The sequence below is a fragment of the Ranitomeya imitator genome, chromosome 2 (assembly GCF_032444005.1).
Source record: "Ranitomeya imitator isolate aRanImi1 chromosome 2, aRanImi1.pri, whole genome shotgun sequence".
Lineage (NCBI taxonomy): Eukaryota > Metazoa > Chordata > Amphibia > Anura > Dendrobatidae > Ranitomeya > Ranitomeya imitator.
Genome location: NC_091283.1, coordinates 252,419,835 through 252,446,242, shown reverse-complemented (window position 1 = coordinate 252,446,242; position 26,408 = coordinate 252,419,835). Strand labels below are relative to the sequence as shown.

The 26,408-nt window shown below is 44.2% G+C and overlaps 3 protein-coding genes across 7 annotated transcripts in view; 1 reads left to right on the top strand and 2 right to left on the bottom strand.

Moving 5' to 3' along the window:
* LOC138662939 (oocyte zinc finger protein XlCOF6-like) overlaps positions 1 to 26,408 on the top strand; it is a 69,055-nt gene that overhangs the window by 33,600 nt on the left and 9,047 nt on the right. The window contains exon 7 of the mRNA XM_069748949.1: positions 10,688 to 13,544. Coding sequence (XP_069605050.1) covers positions 10,688 to 12,213 — 1,526 coding nt within the window. The 3' untranslated portion in view covers positions 12,214 to 13,544. The remainder of the gene's footprint in view (positions 1 to 10,687; positions 13,545 to 26,408) is intronic.
* Positions 2,728 to 7,358, bottom strand: LOC138662940 (uncharacterized). Of its 3 annotated transcripts, XM_069748952.1 has the most exons (5): positions 5,756 to 7,358; positions 5,543 to 5,684; positions 5,118 to 5,170; positions 4,867 to 5,040; positions 2,728 to 4,556 (listed from the first exon to the last, which is right to left on the bottom strand). In XM_069748952.1, exons 2-5 carry the CDS (start codon positions 5,679 to 5,681, stop codon positions 4,443 to 4,445), a joined length of 480 nt encoding a protein of 159 aa, XP_069605053.1. In that variant the 5' UTR covers positions 5,682 to 5,684; positions 5,756 to 7,358; the 3' UTR covers positions 2,728 to 4,442. The 3 variants fall into 3 exon arrangements, with proteins under 3 accessions (XP_069605053.1, XP_069605051.1, XP_069605052.1); XM_069748950.1 differs by having other exon boundaries at positions 5,118 to 5,684; XM_069748951.1 differs by having other exon boundaries at positions 5,118 to 7,358.
* LOC138662942 (oocyte zinc finger protein XlCOF29-like) overlaps positions 8,648 to 26,408 on the bottom strand; it is an 87,419-nt gene continuing 69,658 nt past the window's right edge. Inside the window, exon 6 of one of the 3 annotated variants that reach the window (XM_069748955.1) lies at positions 8,648 to 9,895. The gene's annotated coding sequence lies outside the window, so the exon portion shown is untranslated. Of the gene's footprint in view, positions 9,896 to 10,739; positions 10,874 to 26,408 lie in introns of those variants that run through there. The other 2 variants (XM_069748953.1, XM_069748954.1) reach the window with 2 other exon arrangements.

Genomic DNA, 26,408 nt, shown 5'->3' with positions numbered 1-26,408 from the left:
TTTATATTAAATTTGCAAAAATTTCTACATTTCTGTTTTGTTTTCAGTCAAGATGGGGTGTAATGCAATGGGATGGCTGCAATGAAACAGAGTGAAAAATGTAAAGGGGTCTGAATACTTTCTGTACCCACTGTACATTTATTCACGCCTGCAGGAGATGTGTTGGCTCCAGCCCTGGTTTCATGGATTCACTCCACCTCATAAATTACATTATGTTTTCAATCCTAAATACCGTATATACTCGAATATAAGCCGACAATTTCAGCCCATTTTTTTAGGCTGAAATTGCCCCTCTCAGCTTATACTCGAGTCATACCCAGGGGTCGGTAGGGGAGGTAGAGTGGCAGTACCATGTGACCGCTCACTACAGGAAGAAGCTGCCGGCGCCGGGAAACAGACGTGCAGGTACCGCGCCAGGAGCAGGTGAGTATAAGCAGTGCGCGATATTCTCCTCCCCAATCCACCGTCGCCAGCCGCCGCTACGTTCCCCGTCCACTGCACTGATGCTCAGGTCAGAGGGTGTGGTGACGCTATTAGTGCGCGCCGCCCTCTGCCTGAGCAGCCAATGCAGTGGACGTGGAACGTAGCGGCGGGCTGGCAGCGGTGGAACGCGGAGCAGGTGAATATAGTGAGTGCTGGGGGCCTGAGCGACGAGAGGTGAGTATGTGATTTTTTTATTTTTTTATCGCAGTAACAGCATATGGGGCAAATGACTTTATGGAGCATCTTATGGGGCCATAATCAGCATTTATGGAGCATTACATGGGGCAAATGACTTTATGGAGCATCTTATGGGGCCATAATCAGCATTTATGGAGCATTACATGGGGCAAATGACTTTATGGAACATCTTATGGGGCCATAATCAGCATTTATGGAGCATTACATGGGGCAAATGACTTTATGGAGCATCTTATGGGGCCATAATCAGCATTTATGGAGCATTACATGGGGCAAATTACTTTATGGAGCATCTTATGGGGCCATAATCAGTATTTGTGGAGCATTATATGGGGCAAATGTCTGTATGGAGCATCTTATGGGGCCATATTCAGCATTTGTGCAGCATTATATGGGGTGTATTTTGTATGGAGCATCTTATGGGGTCCATCATAAACTGTATGGAGCATTTTATGGGGTGTATTTTGTATGGAGCATCTTATGGGGCCCATCATGAACAGTTTTGCCCATTACGTAAACAAGAGATGGAGGGCACCATCCAACCTAATAGCAAAAGACAGGGGTTCAACCCAAAACATGACCTATAGTAAGATCCATAAGCACCGAGAAAAAGATGTCATGCTATATAAAGGGGACCACCAAGCAATAACAAAAATGTATAGAAATAACCATAAATACTTTATTATATCGACCAAAACACAAAACAACACACTACAGTTTAAAACATTTAAAAAAGAAAATATGACATTAAGGATTCCTATAAGGAACCTCCCCCTGGACATGTAATATATATTATGATAGAAATACAAATGACAAGGTAATAATTTGATAACAAAAACAGCTGCTCTACGTACACATTTGAACAGATGATAGAACTATACATAGCATCTGAATGAAGGGTGGGGATAATAACAAAGGTTTACACCTGGCCCAGCTCGCAGCACAAAATAGTAGGCATTAATGCAGGAATATATGGTTCTATTATAAAAATAAATATTCATTATAGAGACAGATGTACTAGGTGAACCAAGTATATCTACTATAAACAGGTACTAACTCAAAATAACTAATATGAACTATCCTGACAGTGAGTGACCAGTATAAAGATGTAGAAATAACAAATGTATCCCTTGCGAGCAGATGATAACAACGGGATAATAGAAACAGGTAGACAATATCTGTAATTAGTGAGGTATTTCACATACAAACGCCCCCACATGTAATAGGTAGATTGACAGCCAAGAGGTGATCAGCCTCAAATGCTGAAGTTGATTTGTAGTGGGTTGGCATTTATCCCATATATAGAGAAACCAAGTCTAAATAATACAGTAGACCTCAGCTTGACCATATAGGCCAAAGTACCACAAACTAATTCAATTCCTAGGGACTATCTGAACCTAATCAAGGTGTCCAGAGCCCCACTAAATACAGATACAACCCCAATACCCAGTATATGCCACAAAAAGCGGTACAAAGCCCACTAAATAGGGCAATATGCTATCATCTCAGTGCAAATTAGAAGCAACAATGCCAGTAGAGCATGACCAAATACCCATCCATACAGAGGTCCAGGGGGCAGAAGCCCCATGCGTATCGCCACTAGGAGTGGCTTCGTCAGGAGCAGGTGTCATAATGTGTGGCCGGCTACTATATATATACAGACACCCTAATGAAAATATCCCTATCAGCTGTGGTACGGTGGCGTGGTATTCAAAGCTAGGCGTGGAGCATCAGCGCTCGCAACACCGGAAGCGGTGCAGCACACAAGTGTTTCCGGGAGTACCAAAATGGCCGTTAATGCGCTGAATGCGCATGCCCGGGCCCATAGCACGGATTAGCTAACGCTAAGCGTTGCGGAGCACCAAGAGGGCCACCAAAAGCGCTAATGCGCACGCGCCGATGAAATGCTCAGGGAGTATCAAGATGGCCGTAAGTGCGTATGCCCGGGCCCCATATCGCAAGCTAACTGGTGCAAAGCATAATGGAGCACCAAGATGGCTGCCAAAGGCGAGGAAAAGCGCAACGTAAGTGGAACATACCGCCCCCCCCCCCCCAGAGTGTACAATAAAACCAAACCATCCTGAAAACTATCATGTATGTTAAATACTAAAGCAGCGTGGAGAAATATAATATTGCGGTGTGACCCCACTAAGCACAAGAGCGGGGCTACTACAGACTTTATACTCATTTCCTACATCAAAAGTCAATGATGACAATATATGGTAATAAGCGCCAAGATGGCTACACTGATACAGAATAATAGATGCAGAGGAAAGGTGGAGATATATGAGGTCCACACCATAGCCTTACGGTATGGCCCCATTAAGCACATAAACAGGGGTGCCGCAATATTTACACTGATTCCCTATACCCGAGACAATGATAAGAAAATAAGGTAATGCACATGTATATATATATACAGTTGTTAGAATACGAACAAACCACAGTAGCATATGGGGGGTGCGGACACCGAGGTCTCACGTGTAAATCCCCCTTACAATGTAGGATCAAAAAAGGCTAAAGACGCATGCTACAGTGGTGGACGATGATCAATCATCTTGGCTCCAAAGACGAGTCCCACTACCTTGCACGCAAGTATGGACCCTACCCAATCTATTCCTCCACCCATAATTCTTGTATGCAAGATACGGTTGCACCCTTAGAATATACCTCAATTAGACAAAACCATAATATAGAATAAAACAATGATAAACAGATAAGGTAATGCACATGTATATATATACAGTTGTTAGAATACAAACATACCACAGTAGCATATGTGGGTGCGGACACCGGGGTCTCACGTGTAGATCCCCCTTATAATACAGGATCAAAAAAGGATAAAGACGCATGGTACAGTGGTGGAAGATGATCAATCATCTTGGCTCCAAAGACGAGTCCCATAACCCTGCACGCAAGTATGGACCCTACCCAACATATTACTCCACCCATAATTCTTATATGCAAAATACGGTTGCACCCTTAGAATATACCTCAATTAGACAGAACCATAATATAGAATAAGGCAATGCAGTCGGACGATTTACAATCCAAAGGTGGAACATTTAATTACCAGGAGGAATAAGGCAGAACGCAAACATATAAAACATGCCCGACGTATTACCATAGAGCCACTATTGGATGGGGAAAGGGAGCAGGCTCCCCCAACAAAAGAGGCTAGATCCCCCGCCAATTGTACCCATCCCAATCCAAAATATCCCGGCGAATTGACTTCAAAGCTCTATAGAAAAGTAGATTAACATGGCCAGGAGACATACTTCCCAAAGGTATAGTGAATATATAGGCATGCGAGCTGGTGCCAGGCCATGTTGAAGAGAGGAACTATAAGTGCCTATGACATGACAGATACCAGACATATAAGGATACCAAACCTAATACTAAAGACAAAAGACTAAGGACCAGAAAGAGAAATAAAAACATGCAGATGATACATTAAGGCACCAAATATACTCCTCATAGTTGTTTGTAGAAACCAGTGAAGAGAAACTCTTCATTGAGTCCCCTTGGTGTCATGCTCTGTAGATTGTAAATCCATTTTGTTTCGCAACACAAAAGCCGCTTAACAATGTCTCCACCCCTTATGTTTAAATGTACTCCTTCCAGTCCCATGACTTTGAAGTTAGAGGTTTTGCATTGATGATAGTCCAAAAAGTGCGCCGCCACAGAGGAAAGTGTCTTGTTTTTTGCCCGATCTCTTGCTGCCGTGGAAATGCTTGAAAGGTGCTGTTGCATTCTCCTCCTTAACTCCTGCGTGGTCTGTTCCACGTACACCTTTGGACAGTCACAGAAGATAGCATACACCACATTCCTGGATCTGCAGTTGAAAAATTCTCTCGGCTGTATTCGGAAGGGGACTGTAGGGATAGAGAAACCATCTTGTGAGATCATATATTGGCAGATATTACATCCCCCACAGGGATAGGAGCCGAAAGTTCTAATCCCTCGATTTAGTCTCACACCTGGGCGCTGGTAGTGGCTGTGACAGAGGTCATCCCTAAGATTTTTTGCCCTTTTTGCTACCATACAGGGGGAATTAGAGACCACCAATGGAATTCGTTTGTCAGTCAACAGAATGTCCCAATTTCGGTTTAAAAGGTTCCGTATATCTGCCCACTGATTATTAAAAGTGGTAATGAGGGCTAGGGGGCGTGTAGACCCACGTACCTTTTTCTCAAAAAGATTTTTCCGATCCTGTTGGCAGGCATGTTGGAAAGCCCTGGAAATGAGTCTCTGTGGATATCCTCTTTTCTTGAAGCGGGCTGATAGATCTCTTGCTTGATGTCTGAATTCTTGGTCCGTACTGCAATTTCTTTCAATTGACCCTTCGGGATGCCTTTCCTGAGATGAAACGGATGAAAACTGGTAAAGTGGAGGAGACTGTTGGTAGCTGTAGTTTTACGATGTAATCCACTTACTATTCTGGAGTCCATAATCGACAGTCTCAGATCCAGGAAGTCAATGCTGGTTGCTGAAATCACAGATGTGAGTTTGATGTTTAAATGATTTACATTAAGGTCCCCAATGAATTGATTACAGTCTTCGATAGGCCCCATCCATATCAACAGAATGTCGTCGATATACCTTTGCCAGGTATGTACCTTGGAATTGAACAAATGATGTTGATAGACCACTGTCTCCTCCCACCAACCTAAAAATAGGTTGGCGTAGGCGGGGGCACATCGAGCCCCCATGGCAGTGCCTGACACCTGTCTGAAAAACTTTCTATCGAAGACAAAGTAGTTTTTGTCTAAGATGAAGTGTAACAGTCTTAGAATGAACCTGTTGTGTTCTATGGTTCCCTCTGTAGATTTTTCTAAGAAATAAGAGACCGCCTGCATACCTGAATGGTGTGCGATGCTGGTGTACAGGGATTCCACGTCCATACTGATTGGCAAGGTGTTCTCGGGCATTTCACATTCTTCCAAAAGTTGCAGCAGGTGAGTAGAGTCTCTGGTATACGATTTCAGGGAGGTGACCATTGGCTGTAAAAAATGGTCAACATAAATGCATGGATGTTCAAAAATGCTACCTATCCCTGAAACTATAGGCCTACCTGGAGGTTCTACAAGGGACTTGTGGATTTTCAGCAAGGCATAAAAAGTGGGGATAGTTGGTACCGGTGTTAGCAGAAAGTCTGCTTTCTTTTTGGTCACTATGTGGTCCCTAAAAGCCCCATTAATAATACCGTCAAGCTGGCTCTTGAAAAAATCAGTCGGATCTGAGGGTAGAATGGTATAGCAATTATCGTTGTTAAGCTGTCTCGTGATTTCCTTAAGGTATTGATCATGTGGCCACAAGACAACGTTCTTTTTTAAATGTTTTTAAACTGTAGTGTGTTGTTTTGTGTTTTGGTTGATATAATAAAGTATTTATGGTTATTTCTATACATTTTTGTTATTGCTTGGTGGTCCCCTTTATATAGCATGACATCTTTTTCTCGGTGCTTATGAGTTTTGCCCATTACCCTTTAACTTCTTTAACCCCTCTACATGGATTTTGTCACGATATTGTATGAAATATCATATAAGTTTAGTTTCTCTTGTCAGCCCAGGATGTGGGCTAAAACCCCCCCCTTCCCTTTCACTCAGGCAAGACCTTGCCTTGCCAATGTATGTGGGGGAGTTTTATTGAAGAAAGGAATTTACGACCGGCATAGCTGCATTAGAAAGCTTTGCCAGCTAGAACTGGATTAGAAGACTCTAGAATCCATGAGGGTCCTTTGTTCTGTTATTGTAAGATATTAGGCAAACAATTTAAGATAGGAAAATAATAAATACATATTTGGAATCTCCCTCGGTGGATCTGTCAACCGCTGTAAACATGAGCTTCTAACTCCATCAGGTAAAAAAGTTTGGATTTCTCTGTAAATATGCATCACAAATAGGACATATTTGATCTCATTAGAATGCCCACGTTAATACGAGATGAATGCTGGGTTTGTTATGATTATGACATGTTCTGTAGTGGAGATACAGCCATTAGAGTAACTTGTGTTAGAGTTACCAAGACTGAAGAAAGAGGAGGGCGATCTTAGCTCAGCCCTTTCTGTGATGTCACAGGCTGCAGGTTATAAGTTTCTGGCAGGCTTCCAGCAGTCAGTTTTTTACCTGAAGAGCCCTGACTGCAAGTCCTAATGCACTGGGATGTATGGGAACTCCACTAGCCTGGTTGCCTGCAATGCTCTGAACACATGTAAGTGTTGATTTCTCATGTTATTCCCTGCTTTTTTATAATTACCTTGTACATATTTGCAATTGTCTCCTTTTGTAACATCCTTGTAATATTTTTCTATAAACACTGCCTAAACTTTACGCAGTATAATATTTAATACTAGTTCGTTCTTCCTGTTCTAAAACGTACCCCTGTCTCCTGAAGGGAATTACGCTACTGTTTTGGGTTAGCTTCGGACCCGTTTAATCGAAGCTGGTGGCAGCAATACCGTGTGCAGGCCTTTGGGTGTCAATGTAGCGACTGCGGCGTTGATAATTACCGTATATACTCGAGTATAAGCCGACCCGAGTATAAGCCGACCCCCCTAATTTTGCCACAAAAAACTGGGAAAACTTATTGACTCGAGTATAAGCCTAGGGTGGAAATGCAGCATTTACCGGTGAATTTCAAAAATAAAAATAGATCATTATTTCCCCATAGATGTGCCATACAGTGCTCTGCACCGTTCATATTTCCCCATAGCTGTGCCATATACGGTGCTCTGCACCGTTCATTGTGCCCCATAGATGTGCCATATACGGTGCTCTGCACCGTTCATTGTGCCCCATAGATGTGCCATATACGGTGCTCTGCACCGTTCATTGTGCCCCATAGATGTGCCATATACGGTGCTCTGCACCGTTCACTGTGCCCCATAGATGTGCCATATACGGTGCTCTGCACCGTTCACTGTGCCCCATAGCTGTGCCATATACGGTGCTCTGCACCGTTCACTGTGCCCCATAGATGTGCCATATACGGTGCTCTGCACCGTTCACTGTGCCCCATAGATGTGCCATATACGGTGCTCTGCACCGTTCACTGTGCCCCATAGATGTGCCATATACGGTGCTCTGCACCGTTCACTGTGCCCCATAGATGTGCCATATACGGTGCTCCGCACCGTTCACTGTGCCCCATAGATGTGCCATATACAGTGCTCTGCACCGTTCACTGTGCCCCATAGATGTGCTATATACGGTGCCCTGCACCGTTCACTGTGCCCCATAGATGTGCCATATACGGTGCTCTGCACCGTTCACTGTGCCCCATAGATGCTCCACATAAATCTCTGCCGCCGCCGCTGCTGCTGCTGCAATAAAAAAAAAAAAACACATACTCACCTCCCTTGATTGCAGCTCCCGGCGTCTCGTTCCGGCGCCTCCATCTTCCCGGCGTCTCTGCTCTGACTGATCAGGCAGAGGGCGCCGCGCACACTATATGCGTCATCGCGCCCTCTGCCTGAACAGTCAGAGCGCAGACGCCGGGAAGATGGAGGCGCCGGCCGGGAAGATGGAGCGACGCTCGGCGGCTGGAACGAGGACAGGTGAATATGCTATACTTACCTAGTCCCAGCGATCCTCGCGCTGTCCCTCTGCCTGGTCTTCGGTGCCGCAGCTTCTTTCTCTATCAGCGGTCACCGGCACCGCTGATTAGAGGAATGAATAGGCGGCTCCACCCCTATGGGAGGTGGAGCCGCTTATTCATTTCTGTAATGAGCGGTCCCACGTGACTGCTGAAGAGGGGAAGAAGCTGCAGCACAGAAGACCGTGGGACGGCAGGGACAGCGCGAGGATCGCTGGGACTAGGTAAGTATGCCTCAGCACCCTCACCCCCTCACCCGCCGACCCTGCCACCCACCTTGACTCGAGTATAAGCCGAGAGGGGCACTTTCAGCCCAAAATTTTGGGCTGAAAATCTCGGCTTATACTCGAGTATATACGGTATTGTTCCTGCCAGAGTGGGAGTAGTTATCGCGTCGCTGCAGCGTGCCCAATAGCCAGTACATAGCAGGCAGCCTTTCTGGCGACTAATCACCCTAGGTGCAGTACCTAATCTGACCTGACAGAAAGGGGGGCGCCAGAGAGCTGCAAGGTGTAAGTGGAACTGTAAGCGGGATACACATAAATCCCTGCAGTTCGTGGTATATTGAAGAGCAGTGGGATACCTAAAATAAGCCCCTGCTGTAAACTAAGAGGTCAATAGCCTTGTGTGTGGTTTTTTTTTTCATCGCATTGTAGCAGTGGAAGGATAGCTAAGATAAGCCCCCTGCACATGTGATAGCTGTCTGTTGGCCTAAAGTCACCCCTATCCGTGACGTAGGGGTGACGGTCACGGTGTGAATCCATGACATATTGGTGGCAGTGGTCAGGAATCTCTGTGGGGTTCATGACAGATTTGGACTTACACAGAGACCCCTAGGCTTGAAGCCCAGTGTTACCTGCTGTTCTGTGGAGTAAGATGGGAAGAAGAATAGACAGATAACCGTGTCAGAACCAAGAGGCCAGAGAAAATACTAACTCAGGAGACATAGGAGTAGTCAGTAAACAGGCTGGGGTCACAACAGGAAACAAATACACAAGCTAGGAGGTGAGCACAGAGGACTGAACTAGAGGAGATCAAGGCTGTATCTGGCAGATTCCGGCAATATGCTTCAAGCTGTAGTAAGGTGTGGTGCTTTTGAAGTCCAACTCTGATTGTCCAAGGTGTTGGTAATCTCAGATGGACATATTGCATATGCTTTGGCATTGTCCCAGATTGTCCTCCTATTGGATTGTAGTGTTGAACTGCATTGGAGTGGTGTATGGGTGCGTTATCCCTAGGGATCCGTTGATATGTATATTAGGGTATGTGGAGGAAATATTAACTGACAATATGACTAAAATTGTAATTGCAAGATTATCGTTTGCTGCAAGTAAACTGATTGCAAAATATTGGGTTAGAGAGGAGCCTCTGTCCAGACGCGAATTCATTGCTCAAACGAACCACATAACTGAGCTTGAGAAAAGCATTTACACCAGGAGGGACAAGCTGAATTTATTCCATAAATTATGGCAGCCGTGGTTGGATAGGATTAATGTTATACCAGTATATAGTATTATAGAGTACAACTTATGGTAAACTGGAACTCTGTTTGATATTGTCAACTATGGACGAATTATTGTTTGCTCCTGATATCGTCTCCATCGGGGGTGTTAATTTACTGTAAAACATAAAATGAGTATGAATGAACATGTGATCTGTTGTAAATCTTGTTATCGTTAATACAAATTTATCTGATTAAAAAATGTTTGGTGCTTTCCAATTGGCTAAAACAGGGAAGAGATTACTGCAGCTGAATACACACACCTATACTGCCAGACTGGATGGCACTACAGATACCAGGCACCCTAATCTTAGTGGCTGGGAAGAGCCTGCACTGCTAAGAGCTTCTGGTTCCAACCCCACCTCTGTTACCAGCATCGCCTGCAGAATTAGTAAGCCGCGTCTGGTGTCCGAAGCAGACATTGCAGGAGCAGATCGCAGAGGAGATGGGGCACACCATTTGCAGAATCTCTAATATGACAAAATTGCAGAAAACCAGATCTGATGAAATCCCTATAAAGTGACTCCATTTTGTAAATTATAACCCTCAATAAATTAATCTATAGAAATAGTGACTATTTTGACTGCACTGCAGTTTCCAGATGTTGGAAAGTGAAAATTGCAAATATCCCAAGTTATTACCCAACACATAGTGCCCAGATTGTGCTTCAGGAGATACACATGTCGTAAAATAAGTGGTTTCTTCTCACTATAGTAATGCCAAAAGCATGGATGCTTAATGTGGTTTTGAGCACAGTCTAGTAAACTGTAAACTGTCATTCTCTTTGTGAATAATTCAATAATTTTGCATAACTTGCCATTTTTACAGACCGTTTAAGTAGAAATGATCAAGAATATAGAATTCAAGAAAATTTTATTCTAAAATAACAATTGGTTTTATTCTTGGCAGATGACCGTACCAGGAAATCAGCAGGACAGCTGACATCTTCAATGTTTAAATCAGATAATCTTGAGATCCCACAGGATACAATTGAAGTGAATGCCATTACTTCAAATATACCATCATCCCTTCACAGCAAAGATCTGTCATCTGATCATTTGGAACAGGTCCTGTCTTCTGATTCATTACCGACTACTAAGGAAAATCAAAGTCACAAAATAAGCATTAAAAATCAAACTGCTCCTAAAACAATGAAGACATTTTCATTTTCAGAATATGGAAATAGTTTTCCCCTAGAAAAGTCATTTCTCAAGCAACAAAAACTTCACAAAGCAGACAATAGATTTTCTTGTTCCAAGTGTGGGAGATGTTTTAACCAGAAATCAGATTTTGTCAGTCACCAGAGAATTCACACAGGGAAAAAGCCTTTTTCCTGTTCAGAATGTGGGAAATGTTTTATTCGGAAAGCGCAGCTTGTTACCCACCAAATAACTCACACAGGAGAGAAGCCTTTTTCATGTTCAGAATGTGGGAAATGTTTTAACCAGAAAGCGAATCTTGTTAGCCACCAGAAAACCCACACAGGGGAGAAGCCTTTTTCATGTTCAGAATGTGGGAAATGTTTTAACAGGAAAGCGAATCTTGATAGCCACCAGAAAACCCACACAGGAGAGAAGCCTTTTTCCTGTTCAGAATGTGGGAAATGTTTTAACCACAAAGCGAATCTTGTTAGCCACCAGAAAACCCACACAGGGGAGAAGCCTTTTTCATGTTCAGAATGTGGGAAATGTTTTAACAGGAAAGCGAATCTTGACAGCCACCAGAAAATCCACACAGGAGAGAAGCCTTTTTCCTGTTCAGAATGTGGGAAATGTTTTCTAGATAAATCAGGTCTTATCAAACATCATAGATCTCACACAGGGGAGAAGCCTTTTTCCTGTCCCGAATGTGGGAAATGTTTTAACCACAAAACGAATCTTGTTAGCCACCAGAAAACCCACACAGGGGAGAAGCCTTTTTCCTGTTCAGAATGTGGGAAATGTTTTATTCGGAAAGCGCAGCTTGTTACCCACCAAATAACTCACACAGGAGAGAAGCCTTTTTCCTGTTCAGAATGTGGGAAATGTTTTAACAGGAAAGCGAATCTTGATAGCCACCAGAAAACTCACACAGGAGAGAAGCCTTTTTCCTGTTCAGAATGTGGGAAATGTTTTCTAGATAAATCAGGTCATATCAAACATCATAGATCTCACACAGGGGAGAAGCCTTTTTCCTGTCCCGAATGTGGGGAATGTTTTAACCACAAAACGAATCTTGTTAGCCACAAGAAAACCCACACAGGGGAGAAGCCTTTTTCCTGTTCAGAATGTGGGAAATGTTTTAGCCAGGAATCGAATCTTGTTAGCCACCAGAAAACCCACACAGGGGAGAAGCCTTTTTCATTTTCAGAATGTGTGAAATGTTTTGTGAAGAAACCATCTCTTTCTATCCACCAAAGAATTCACACAGGGGAGAAGCTTTTTTTAAGTTTTTAATTGTTTTTACATAGTCACATACAAGTGCTTCTAACTAAATTAGAATATTATCAAAAAGTAAATTTTTCAGTTCTTCAATGCAAAAAATTAAACTCTTATATTAGTCATTACAGAGTGATCTATTTCAAGCGTTTATTTCTGTTGATGACTATATCCTATAGCCAATGAAAACCCAAAAGTCATTATGTTAGTAAATTAGAATAAAAACACCTGCAGTGGCTTCCTAAACGTTCAAAAAAGGTCCCTTAGTCTGTTTCAGTAGGCTCCACAATCATGAGGAAGACTGCTCCCTGGACAGATGTCTAGAAGGCAGTCATTGAAACACTCCAGGAGGATAAGACACTGTAAAATATTAGTAATTCAATAATAAAAAATATAGATTACTTAACATATGCAGGTTCTAACTAGCAAATAGATACTCTGTATATTGAGGGACTGAGTTATTCTGAGGATTTTGGCCGATACGTCTGTTCTCTGTTTGTCAGAACTATAGGGCTTTTGTCAGAACTGTCAATATGTGGCTATTTGGAGATAAACAATGGTTCTTAAAGGTCACAGGCTATATGCTTAAGCATTTCAAAATGAGGTAATGTACAAATAACTAATATGCATATTCCGCAAGTTACTAGTGTTCTTCTAATATGGTAGAGGCTATGAACATAGCGGCAGATCATCTTATGTTGTTATGAGACAGGAAAAATAGAAACCAATGTAAGTCTATGGGTCAAAATAGTATATATGCCGACCTAACTTTTGTTCAGGAGATCTCTCATACTTTAAGAAACTCCAACCCGGACCACATCAACTTCAAGACCATATGCAAGAACCACTGAATGCTTGTTTTCTCTTTTATAATCTAATACTTATTTTTGGATGCTATGAACTTACTTTTCTTCATTTTTGTAATCATTTTTTGAATAAACATTACACAAGATTTGTTTTATCCACACAATTCAATATTGTGCTCCTTTCTATCCTCACTGTGCTCTTACTTTAAAAAAAAAAAAAAAAAAGTAAGAAAGTGTTATTTTTTCTATTATTTTGGGGAGACCAGCCAAATCTGATTTTTGTGCTATTTTGGGTGGATTCCTTTTGATTGCACACAGGTGGAGGAGAGCTCTGCTAAACACCTGTTGTTCAAGGTGCAGGAATTCCACTATTTCACGTCACAAGGATCAGACCGAGCCTACAGAGGAGTGAAGATTTGTGTCCCCAACCATAAAGAGCTACATGTGTCCCATCCAGACGGAGGTCTGAGGATTTCAGTAAAGACACAGAGGACCATCCATTGATGGTTGGATCAATCCAATAGAGGAAAAGACATTCCATAGGTGAGAAAATGGATTTTAGTCATGATTATTCTAAGAAAAGTAATATAGAGTTTAAGTTTGTTCATAGCCATACAGATTCACAATTATGGTCTAGTTTGTATAGCCAATGTGAAGCAGAGAATCTTAAAATTGATCAGAGGTTTTTCTCAGTAAAACAAGTTACAGAGAAAGCTTCAAAATGGAATGCACATGGTCCGAGTGTACAATAATTTAGTCTTTGAGAAAACTGAAACACAAACACATAAAGCATGTACTATCACACAAGACATTGGTCATACTGATACACAAGGTAACACACAAGAGTCTGACGGGGTTTACTTCGATTGTCCAAATTGTTTGATATTGTCAGAGCATAATGAACAATTGGAAGATCAAATTGATACTCGAGCAGAATTATTGTCCAAATTGCACCAAGATAAAAAAGGCTTCTGTTGTTACACGATCAAACAAACAGGAAGACAATGCTGTTTCAGTAGAAGATTTACAAGCAGATGAACTACAACAGAAAAAATTCCATGACAGAGCTGCACGCATTAATCTGAAAATACATGATCAGTTAATAAAAATTGTAAAAGACATTCCAAACTTCAATGACAAGATGGCTGCCTTTTATAGAGCGGACATATTTTAATCAAACACAAAATAAGTTTAATCTTAATGATGAAAAAAAGTATAAGATATTCAAAGTATGGTTACCCTCACATATGGGAAAAAGGTTACAGACCACACCCAGATTAAATGATGATCAATTGACGCATAGCACAAAAGAAGACAGACTTAGACTATTATTATTATTGTTATAGCGCCATTTATTCCATGGCGCTTTACATGTGATGAGGGGTATACATAATAAAAACAAGTACAATAATCTTAAACAATACAAGTCATAACTGGTACAGGAGGAGTGAGGACCCTGCCCGCGAAGGCTCACAATCTACAAGGGATGGGTGAGGATACAGTAGGTGAGGATAGAGCTGGTCATGCAGCGGTTTGGTCGATCGGTGGTTACTGCAGGCTGTAGGCTTGTCGGAAGAGGTGGGTCTTCAGGTTCTTTTTGAAGAACAATCAATATTGTTTACAACCGGCGAAGCCACTCCTACAATTGATGTTCTGGAAAATGTACGAACTAATATTAATGATGATCCATTTGCATTTTTGGTAAAATTTGAACAGGCCTTTAGGATGGTGATGGATCTTAGGCCTCATGCGAAGCCAACGTCCATGATCAGATTTTTTGTAAAACAGTTCAACTATTTAGATCCTGCCTCAGAGCAATTGGCTAGTGCTCAGCCATCATTACAAGAAGCAACAGTTTTTATTGACTAAAATAGCTGTAGTTCATGAGAAAGAAGTCAGCTGAAACCTAGACCCACAGGAACATCCAAGAACAGAGATTACATTGATCATAGAGGTAAAAATACTAGACAAAGGAACAATATCCATTGTTATTTTTGTGGTATACCTGGACACTTAAAATGGCAGTGCAGAAAATTCTTGAGAGCAGACTCAGAGACAGGTACACAAGGAACAGGTAAGCTTGGAAGGGAAAATGGACTCATGCCAAAATCATCCACCAAACCTTCTGCACCTCCATTACATTCTTCTGCACCCACTCAGACTGACAACAGACAAACGCAGTCTGTTGTGAATTCTACTCTTGGGTTCCCTCCAGTGGTTGTAGGTGGAATGCAGTTGTCTCTGAGTCACAGACCTGGCCAGGTGTATCGGATGATTACAATTCTGACTGGGATATTTAAGTGGGCAGGATCCTTTAGCCCTTGCCAGTAGTCAATGTTCCTTGTGAAGTGTTGGATTACTTTCTGGCTTCTCCTGCTCACTGCCTATTTCAGCAAAGATAAGTGTTTGGTTTTTGTTTCTGTGGCACACTGCCAGTGTGCTTGTTTCAGTTTTATTCCTGCTCTGATTGTAGGATTCACTGGAGTTGCAGATTTACGGAAGTTTTAGGAAGTTTTTGTATATTCTGCTGTGGATGTTTTGAAGGGTTTTTATACTGACCGCACAGAACTCTGTCCTATCCTGTCCTATCTAGCTAGAGTGGCCTCCTGTGCTAATCCTGTTTTTCTGCCTGTGTATGTTTTTTCCTCTCCGACTCACAGCCAATATTTGTGGGGGGCTGTCTATCCTTTTGGGGATTTTCTCTGAGGCAAGATAGTATTCCTATTTCCATCTTTAGGGGTATTTAGTTCTCCGGCTGTGACGAGGTGTCTAGGTGTGTTAGGTACACTCCACGGCTACTTTTAATTGCGGTGTTAAGTTCAGGATTGCGGTCAGTACAGTGGCCACTTTCTCCAGTGAAAGTTCTCATGCAGCTCCTAGGTCACCGGATCATAACAGCAGTCACCATATGCAGGGCTGCCACTAGAAATTTCGTGGCCCCATACTGGCAAAATTTTCGGGGCCCCCTTGAGACTCCGCCCAGGCTCCACCCCAGCCCCGCCTCCAGGCTCCACCCCTCGAACTGTCCACAGTCCCACCGCTATCTCTTGGAAAATCTCCACTTCTCACCTATCACACATTAACAGTTCCCATCACCAGATCACACATAGAGCCGGCAGCTTTTGTTTTGGCCAAAAGATTTTTTAAGCCGCCACCAGAACACGGTTGACACTTTTGGCCGGGCCCTACTCTGCTGTAACCTACTAAATATTTGTTAAAATATGCAATACAATTTAGGTATATTTTTATTTATTTTTCAATTTTTAAAATGACCTATAATACTACATACAAGGAAACAATACCACAGCACTATGACCAGATGACATATTACCACCACAGTGACCGAATAATATCAAACACAAGGAACAAATACCACAACACCATGACCAGACCGCATATTACCACCACAGTGATCGAATAATATAAAATACAAGGAACAAATACCACCACATCATGACCAGACCGCATATTACCACCACATAGTGACTGAATACTACAATACTGATCAGTAATAAAAAAAAAAAACACAATACTATCACCATCAGTGCCATTATACGCAGGAGATCTGTAATTAGTAAGCAGTGTCTGTGTACAGGTAATACAGTGATCACCGGTGACATTATACACAGGAGTTCTGTATATAGTATACAGTGTATAGTGTCAGTGTATAGTTAACACTGACTCACCAGTGACGTCTCTAGGTGAAGTCCTTCATCTTTCATCCAGCACAGACCGCCATCATTTCTTCCAGCCAGGACTCGTCTCTGCAGGAAATAACACAGTTATCTCGAGTTCCACTTGCAGAACACATTACTTAATTTTCACAGCCTCTACATTACACCACATAAAGAAGGTGACATAGTATCACTCTGCACAGTAACAGGACCTCCCCCCATTTAAAACAGTATACTCAAAAAATAAAATAAATACATCACTGCAATAATAATATCCCTTAATTAGCCCCTATGGTAATATTCGCCATCCTAGCCCCCGTGTGTCTCATTGCAGGCTCCATCCATATGTTCTCCCATCCTGCCCTCATGAGTATCCATTCTGCCCCATATGATCTCCCCATCCTGCCCCATCTGTCTCCATCGTATCCATCCTGCCCCATCTGTCTCCAATCCTGCCCCATCTGTCTCAATTTTGCCCCATCTGTTTCCAATCCTGCCCCATCTGTGTCCAGCACTCTGCCCCATCTGTGTCCAGCACTCTGCCCCATCTATGTCCAATCCTGCCCCATCTGTGTCCAGCACTCTGCCCCATCTGTGTCCAATCCTGCCCCATCTGTGTCCAGCACTCTGCCCCATCTGTGTCCAATCATGCCCCATCTGTGTCCAGCACTCTGCCCATTTGTGTCCAGCACTCTGCCCCATCTGTGTCCAGCATATCTGCCCCATCTGTGTCCAGCATATCTGCCCCATTTGTGTCCAGCACTCTGCCCCATCTGTGTCCAGCACTCTTCCCCATCTGTGTCCAATCCTGCCCCATCTGTGTCCAGCACTCTGCCCCATCTGTGTCCAATCCTGCCCCATCTGTGTCCAGCACTCTGCCCCATCTGTGTCCAGCACTCTGCCCCATCTGTGTCCAGCACTCTGCCCCATCTGTGTCCAGCACTCTGCCCCATCTGTGTCCAGCATATCTGCCCCATCTGTGTCCAGCATATCTGCCCCATCTGTGTCCAGCACTCTGCCCCATCTGTGTCCAGCACTGAGTCTGCCCCATCTGTTTCCAATCCTGCCCCATCTGTGTCCAGCACTCTGCCCCATCTGTGTCCAATCCTGCCCCATCTCTGTCCAGCACTCTGCCCCATCTCTGTCCAGCACTCTGCCCCATCTCTGTCCAGCACTCTGCCCCATCTCTGTCCAGCACTCTGCCCAGCGCTCTGCCCCATCTCTGCCCAGCGCTCTGCCCCATCTCTGCCCAGCGCTCTGCCCCATCTCTGCCCAGCGCTCTGCCCCATCTCTGCCCAGCACTCTGCCCCATCTCTGTCCAGCACTCTGCCCCATCTCTGTCCAGCACTCTGCCCAGCGCTCTGCCCCATCTCTGCCCAGCGCTCTGCCCCATCTCTGCCCAGCGCTCTGCCCCATCTCTGCCCAGCGCTCTGCCCAATCTCTTCCCAGCGCTCTGCCCCATCTCTGCCCAGCACTCTGCCCCATCTCTGTCCAGCACTCTGCCCAGCGCTCTGCCCCATCTCTGCCCAGCGCTCTGCCCCATCTCTGCCCAGCGCTCTGCCCCATCTCTGCCCAGCGCTCTGCCCCATCTCTGCCCAGCGCTCTGCCCAATCTCTGTCCAGCGCTCTGCCCCATCTCTTCCCAGCGCTCTGCCCCATCTCTTCCCAGCGCTCTGCCCCATCTCTTCCCAGCGCTCTGCCCCATCTCTGTCCAGCGCTCTGCCCCATCTGTCCAGCGCTCTGCCCCATCTCTGTCCAGCGCTCTGCCCCATCTCTGTCCAGCGTTCTGCCCCATCTCTGTCCAGCGCTCTGCCCCATCTCTGTCCAGCGCTCTGCCCCATCTCTGTCCAGCGCTCTGCCCCATCTCTGTCCAGCGCTCTGCCCAGCACTCTGCCCCATCTCTTCCCAGCACTCTGCCCCATCTCTGTCCAGCACTCTGCCCCATCTCTGTCCAGCACTCTGCCCCATCTCTTCCCAGCACTCTGCCCCATCTCTTCCCAGCACTCTGCCCCATCTCTGTCCAGCGTTTTGCCCCTGTGTCCAGCGTTCTTCCCTGGGCCCCCGGATCGCCGCTCTCAAGAAAAGAAAAAAAAAAAGAAGTTCTTCTTACCTGCCGCGCTCCTGCGGCGGGCGAAGTCTCCACGCAGCTGCAGCGTGCATGCACTCGCCGGCGACTGACAATGAAGTCAGACGCCGGCGACATGCACGCACGCTGTGGCTGACGTCAGCGCCTGCCAGCCTCAGATTGGCTGGCGGCGCCGCGGCTGTTAACTATTGATGTGCGGGCGCGCGCCCGCACGTCAATAGCTTTAAACAGCTGCAGCGTCGGCGCTAAGGGCCCGGTTCAGCCTGCGGCTGCCGGTAGGGGCCCGGTGAGCAGATAAGACGGGGCCCGATGCGGGCCCCCTCTGCTCACCGGGCCCCATACGCCAGTCACGGCCGTCATGCCCTGATGGCGGCCCTGACCATATGCACCATTAATCAGACAGATCAGAGAGATGACAGTGAAGGAGACTGAGTCCAGGGAAAGAATTTCAAGTGCTTTTAATAAGGACATTGGTCTTCTCCCATCTCCTGACAATCACAGACTACTCCTACACCCCATTCATTGGAATTTGTGACTCGTTGCATTGGATGACTGTGGAAGACCATTTATCAATGGAAATTTAGCAGGACAGAATGTTGTATTTCTTATTGATACAGGAGCTCAATTACGTGTTACAAATCTTGATTTGAAGCTACAACCAGATTCACCAGTTTGTACTATTGTTGGTTTTAGTGGAAAGGTGGAACTACAGCAACCTTGGTTACCAATGTGACGTTGGAAATACCTAGTTCTTTCAAAACAGGAATTGACATTTGCTATGGTCGTGATTCTGAAAATATACTTGGCACAGATTTTGTGCAGAAATTCGGTTGGGTAGTTGATCTAGGAAATCAAGTGATCTGGAAAGATTCTAATGGTTGTAAACCTGAAGTAATTGACCCTAGTGATTATAGCCATGTTGGAAGTATTTGCTTAAATTATGTTGTGTCAACAGATCATTTGTGGCCTGAAACTGGTGGTGATGAGGTATTGACAGAAATTGTACAGCTTTTTCCTTTTCTTTGGGCTCTGTTCAGGAATGAGGTTGGTACAATGAAGGATGTTGTTGTAAATGTGGAAGGGCGAAATCTTCCACCACAACGTCAGTATAAATTGTCTCCAGAATCAATTGATTCTATCAAATAAATAAGGCAGCACACTGTAGTGCTAAAACATGCAAACATGAAACATGAAAATTGAACTGCATTACTGCACTAGAAATATGAAAAAATGAGAGCGTTTAGCGCATAAATTGGCCAATTCATGGGTACCTGGTAGCCACATTAAGGCATCTCTCGTATACCAGGTCCTAAACTTTCCTTTCCTCGCTGAGAATAAACGTCTTCATCTGAATGGGTACCTGTGAAACCTCTTAGACTAAATTTCTCTCTCTCTGTGGAGGAGTAATGGACCTGCTGCGATTAAAACACCTGTGGCTAAGAGGCGAAGTGCTCAGTCAGAAGGATAATGAATACAGATTTCAAAAAAGTTTAGGACCTGGTATACGAGAGATGCCCTAATGTGGCTACCAGGTACACATGAATTGGCCAATTTATGCGCTAAACGCTCTCATTTTTTCATATTTCTAGTGCAGTAATGCAGTTCAGTTTTCATGTTTGCATGTTTTAGCGCTACAGTGTGCTGCCTTATTTATTTGACTGTATATGAGTTGGTGACTCTATGTTCAGCACCTGTTCACACTTAGTCTATGTTTCGATGTGATGGTCAGTTTTTTGAAATCTGTATTCATTAGCCTTCTGACTGAGCACTGACCTCTTGAAAAGAGTTGTCAGTACAAGTTTGCATTTACTTTCTTGGATGAACAATATCTGTTTTGTAGGTTACTTCAAGGAGCACATTTGTCACCTAGTGTTTTCCATCAGGCGTTGCAAAAGGTATTATCTAGATTTTCTAGACAAGATTGTATTTTGCAATATGTTTATGATATTCTGTTGTCTTCTGAGGATAAAGAATCACGTTTCTCTTCTGACAGAATTGTTTGAGCTGCTGCATGATGCAGGGTTGAAATTGAACACCAAAAAGGTCAAATTGATGCAAACCAAGGTCAGGTTTTTGGGAGTGTTGTTGAGTCCAGGAAAAAGACAGCTACTGCAGGAAAGAATAGAGGCAATTGCTTCTCTACCAATTCCAACATCATAGAAGGCATTGTGACATTTCTTGGGTCTTAGGGTTAGAACTATTCAAGGGACTTCATTGATAATTTTGCAGACAAGGCCAGACCCTTGTACGATCTTTTAAGAGGTGAAAATAGTGATTACTTTGGTCCTTGGGGTGATGAACAACAAACTTCATTTGAACAATTGAAAATGAATTTACAAAAGTCACCTGCTTTGTCCACAGTATATCCTTCGGCTCCATTTGCTTTGCAAGTACACACATCAGAGACATCTGTGTCTGCTGTGCTGCTACAGTTGTAGTGAGAAGAGTGGAGAATTTTGGGCTATTTTTCTAAGCTTCTCTCACCTGTTGAAAGAGGTTTTGAGACCTGTGCAAGACACTTGGTAGAGGTGTACTTAGCAGTCAAAGCACCTGAACTAATTGTTGGGTTCAACAAAATCACTTTTCAAACTCCTCATTCTACACTAAAACTTCTCTTTGAGAACAATATCCCAGGTGTGTCACAGAGATTTGCTCATTGGTTATTGTCATTGTCTCCAAAACAAATTGAGGTAGATTATAAGGCCAAATATGTTCTTCCTCCGTTGATGCAATATGAAGGGCAAACTCATTATTGTTTAGTCTTTTCATGATCCTAGTCCATCGCTTTTCAGACGGAACCCAGAGGCAACAGATGAAACAATTTTTGTAGATGGTTCCAGATTTTATTCAGATGGGCACTACTATTCATGATATGCCATTATTTATCCCAAAAGATCACAGGTTGTAAAACACAAATTACTGTGTAATTTTTCAGCTCAAAGGGCAGAGCTAGAAGTGATAAAAATGGTACTACAGCTGAATGAAGCTGATGATCAATGTCCCATTGTAATCTACAGTGATAGCTCCTATGTTGTGAGATCACTGACATATTATTTGCCAGTTTGGGGAAAGGAGGCTATATAGATTCTTCTAATAAGACCCTTGTACATAGTGACACACTGAAAACCATTTTTGTGATGGCATCAAAAACCCTAATGGTTTTGCTATTGTCAAAGTCCCTGCCCATAAAAAATTTGATGAATTATCTGTTGGAAAGGCCACTGCAAATAGGTTAGCCAAAGAGGCAGCCCTGACAGGAGAAGAAGTGTTTCACCCTGAAACTTTTGTTCTGTCTCCGCCATCTAATATTGTTGCCCTGATTATTTGCTTGCATAATTGCAGTTTCCTCAGTATACAGTATTGACATATTCATGCCTTTATTCATCTGTGATGCTTTGGCTCCCTCTAGCGGCCAGAGTTATGTTGGCAGTTCAATCTTGTTTTTGTATTATCCATGTCTGATTCTCCTCCTCCTTTGCAATGCATTATGGTAGCTCAGCCTCCATTTCCCTCCATTTTTCCTTTCACTTTCTTCAGTTTGCCTTCAAGGAAAGACGCTTTACTTCATCCCCCTTGCGATTGCATTGCCGGTATGTCTTTATGCTTCCTATAGATATTCCTGCTCTATATTAGCTTAGTTTAACCAGTTGTACTCCCAGTTTAGTCACTAGCTTTCTAAATGTTATGCATAATGTATATCATGTGTATTATGTATCTGTTCTATGCCATGCACTGATTCTATGTATATCATTGTTCACAGTTTCACCGCATCAATATACCGCTACGTTTAATAAAGCACAGACTCAACCACAGTCTCCTTATTGGACCCCGGTATAGCGGTTTAGCTGACTGTATAGCTACGTATGAGCCTGCCTCAGCTAGTGAGGACAGAACAGTGAAACGGCAGCCATCCAACTAGTGGGATTCAAGTCACCGGCTACACAGAGACTGAATACAGCTGCAGCAATCTCTGCACAGCCAAGCACTTTCCCAAGACACCATGTCTCACAAATCACATAGGACAAGATCTGTTACTTCCGTCTCCTCAAAGACAACATCCATCAGCAGCGCGGTCGCCATTGCCCGCGCAAATGCTGAAGCCGCCAAAATACGAGCAAGCTTTGCTGACCAAGAGATGCAACTTAAATTAGAAAAAGCACGCCTAGATGACGAAGAGAGAAGGTCGCAGTTAGAGAAGGCACGCGTGGATGCAGCCTTAGAAAGCCTAGCAGCAAAAAGGGAAGCTGCCGCAGCCCTTGCCGAAGCAGAATCGCTAGAAGCCGCACAAAATCCCAAGCTGCATAGCCAAAGCAGTACGTCGAGTCTGGAGTTCCCACTGCAAGACTCACCACAACGCACATCTCACTATGTTAATGAACTTCCTGATCCAAACTATAACCATGAACCAGTACCAAAACCAGAATACGACACCTCCAGCGAAGTGAGCGAGAGTCGTCACGAGGCTCACGACAGAAACAAACTCGAAAATGTGAGGCAAAACAACTCTGCTAATGACTACCTTGCCCCTCACCAGGTAACCAACGTGGATCACCCTGCTGACACACCGTACATCAGGCCGAAGCAATACGACACCGGCTGGCACCACCCTGAGGACACTAACAGGTACGAACGCACCTCACATCATTATCAGGGCGACCCATCACCAGTATACTCTGCTGACAACCGGTTCACGACAGAATTTGCCAAGTTCTTCACACGACGTGAACTGGTTGCCAAGGGACTCATGAAATTCACTGACCGAGCTGAAGGTTACAGAGCTTGGAAAGCTTCCTTCCAAAATGTCATTAGAGACTTGGGGCTAAAACACAGGGAAGAGATAGACCTGTTAGTCAAATACCTGGGAGAAGAGTCAGTCAAACATGCAGTAAGGATCAGAGACATTAATATAAACCGCCCTGAGACTGGCCTCAAAGAGATCTGGAAAAGGCTGGATGAGTGTTACGGCTCAGCAGAAGTAATAGAAAGAGCCTTGTTCAAAAGAATCGATGACTTTCCTAAAATATCTAACAAAGGTCTCCAGAAACTTAGAGAGCTAAGCGACTTGCTAAAGGAAGTCCAAGTTGCCAAATACGAGGACGACCTACAGGGACTTGCATTTCTCGACACAGCCAGAGGTGTTAACCCTATAGTCCAGAAGTTGCCCTACAATCTACAGGAGAGGTGGCTCACACATGGTTCCACGTACAAATACAAACACAGCGTTCTATTCCCTCCCTTCTCCGTTTTTGTAGACTTCATACACCAACAAGCGAGAATTAGAAACGATCCCAGCTTTGACTTTGCAATACCATATGCCACACCATCACCACCTGCAAATCCATGCAGAACATCTGTGGCAGTACACAAGACTTATGTTTCTTCTCCAGGTTCTAATTACAGGTCTGCTGGCTGCTCCCAATCAGAGACAAAGGTGCAGGACCCTGACAAGCAGTGCCCACTTCATCAGAAGCCTCATCCTCTCCTGAAATGCAGAGCCTTCAGAGGAAAATCTATGCCAGATCGCAGAAGCTTCCTGAAAGAAAACGGTATCTGCTACAAGTGCTGCTCGTCCACAGCTCATCTCGCCAAGGATTGCAAGGTCAGTGTAAAATGCACAGAATGTGGCACCAAAGATCATAACACCGCTCTACACCCTGGCCCAGCTCCATGGAGTACACAAAACACACCAGCTGACAGTGAGCATGGCGGGGAGGAAAGGAGCACTGATACAGCTACGCCAGAGATCACTTCACAATGTACTGAGGTCTGCAAAGGGACAATAAACAGTAGGTCCTGTTCAAAAATATGCCTCGTCAGAGTATACCCGAAGGGCCATAGAGACCAAGCTGTAAGACTGTATGCTATCTTGGATGATCAAAGTAATCGATCCTTGGCTAGATGAACGTTCTTTGACCTATTCAACATCAAAGGGCCAAGCACTCCATACTCATTAAAGACGTGTGCAGGTACTGTGACAACAGCAGGCAGAAAAGCTACTGACTACCAGATCGAGTCTTTAGACGGACAATTCTGCCTACCGCTACCTACGATCATCGAATGTAACCAGATCCCAGACAACAGATCTGAAATCCCTACACCAGATGTAGCAATCCATCACGCTCATTTAAAACGAATAGCGCACCTTATACCGGAACTCGACCATCAGGTCCAGATAATTCTGCTGTTGGGGAGAGATATCCTGCAGGTTCACAAAGTGAGACGTCATATCAATGGACTCCACAATGCTCCCTATGCCCAAAGGCTAGACCTAGGATGGGTCATAATTGGCTACGTATGCTTGGGACGCATGCACGCCCCATCTTCTGTGACAAGCATGCTGACAAATACATTGGAGAAAGGACGTCCATCTCTGTTTCAACCTTGTAACAATGAGTTCCATGTCAGGGAACTGCCACACAGCATCCAACTGCCCGACCATCTAATAGACTTTACTCACGACAGCAGTATAGTGTCGGGAAGCTATGAGGATCAGTTAGGGTGCACAGTCTTCCAGAGAACTAAGCAAGACAACCAAGTGGCAATGTCGGTAGAGGACAAGTTGTTCTTAGAGGTAATGGACAAGGGACTTGTTAAAGATGAGACCAACAGCTGGGTCGCACCTCTTCCCTTCAAAACCCACAGACCACGTCTACCGAACAACAGAAATCAAGCATTACAACGTTTCTCCTCTCTCATTCGTAATCTGCAAAAGAAACCAGAGATGAAAGATCACTTTTTCTCCTTCATGTCAAAGATTTTTGAAAACGGTCATGCAGAACTAGCTCCCACTCTCAAAGACTCTGAAGAATGCTGGTTCCTACCCATGTTCGGAGTATACCACCCTAAGAAACCAGGCCAGATCAGAGTCGTGTTTGATTCCAGTGCTAAGTTTAATGATGTCTCCCTGAATGACGTTCTACTGACAGGACCAGACCTCAATAACAAACTACTGGGTGTACTTATGCGCTTCCGTAAGGATTCCATTGCCTTCATCGCTGACATCCAGCAAATGTTCCATTGTTTCCTTGTGAGAGAGAGAGACAGGAACTTCCTAAGATTCTTCTGGTACAGAGACAATGATCCTACTAAAGAAGTCACAGAGTATCGCATGAGAGTGCACATCTTTGGCAACAGTCCTTCACCTGCAGTCGCCATTTACGGACTCAAAAGGTCAGCTCAGGAAGGAGAACCAGAATACGGAGCAGATGTCAGACAATTCATAGAAAAGGACTTTTATGTCGACGACTGTCTAAAAGCCATGCCTTCAAATGAGACTGCCATCAGTCTTCTCAGGAGAGCCCAGGACATGCTTGCCTGCTCAAACCTTAGGCTTCATAAAATAGCCTCAAACAGCCAAGAACTCATGCAAGCGTTCCCATCTCAGGACCTATGTAATGGTCTCAGAGACCTGGACCTGGGGTCAGACCCCGCACCAATGCAACGCAGCCTTGGGCTTCTCTGGAATCTACAATCAGACACTTTCACCTTTCAGGTCAGCCAGGAAGAAAGGCCTTTCACATGTAGAGGCGTCCTGTCTACCATCAACAGTCTGTATGATCCCTTGGGTTTCGCAGCTCCTGTTACTATACAAGGCAAGGCCCTACTAAGAGACTTAACTAGGGAAACATCTGACTGGGATGCACCTCTG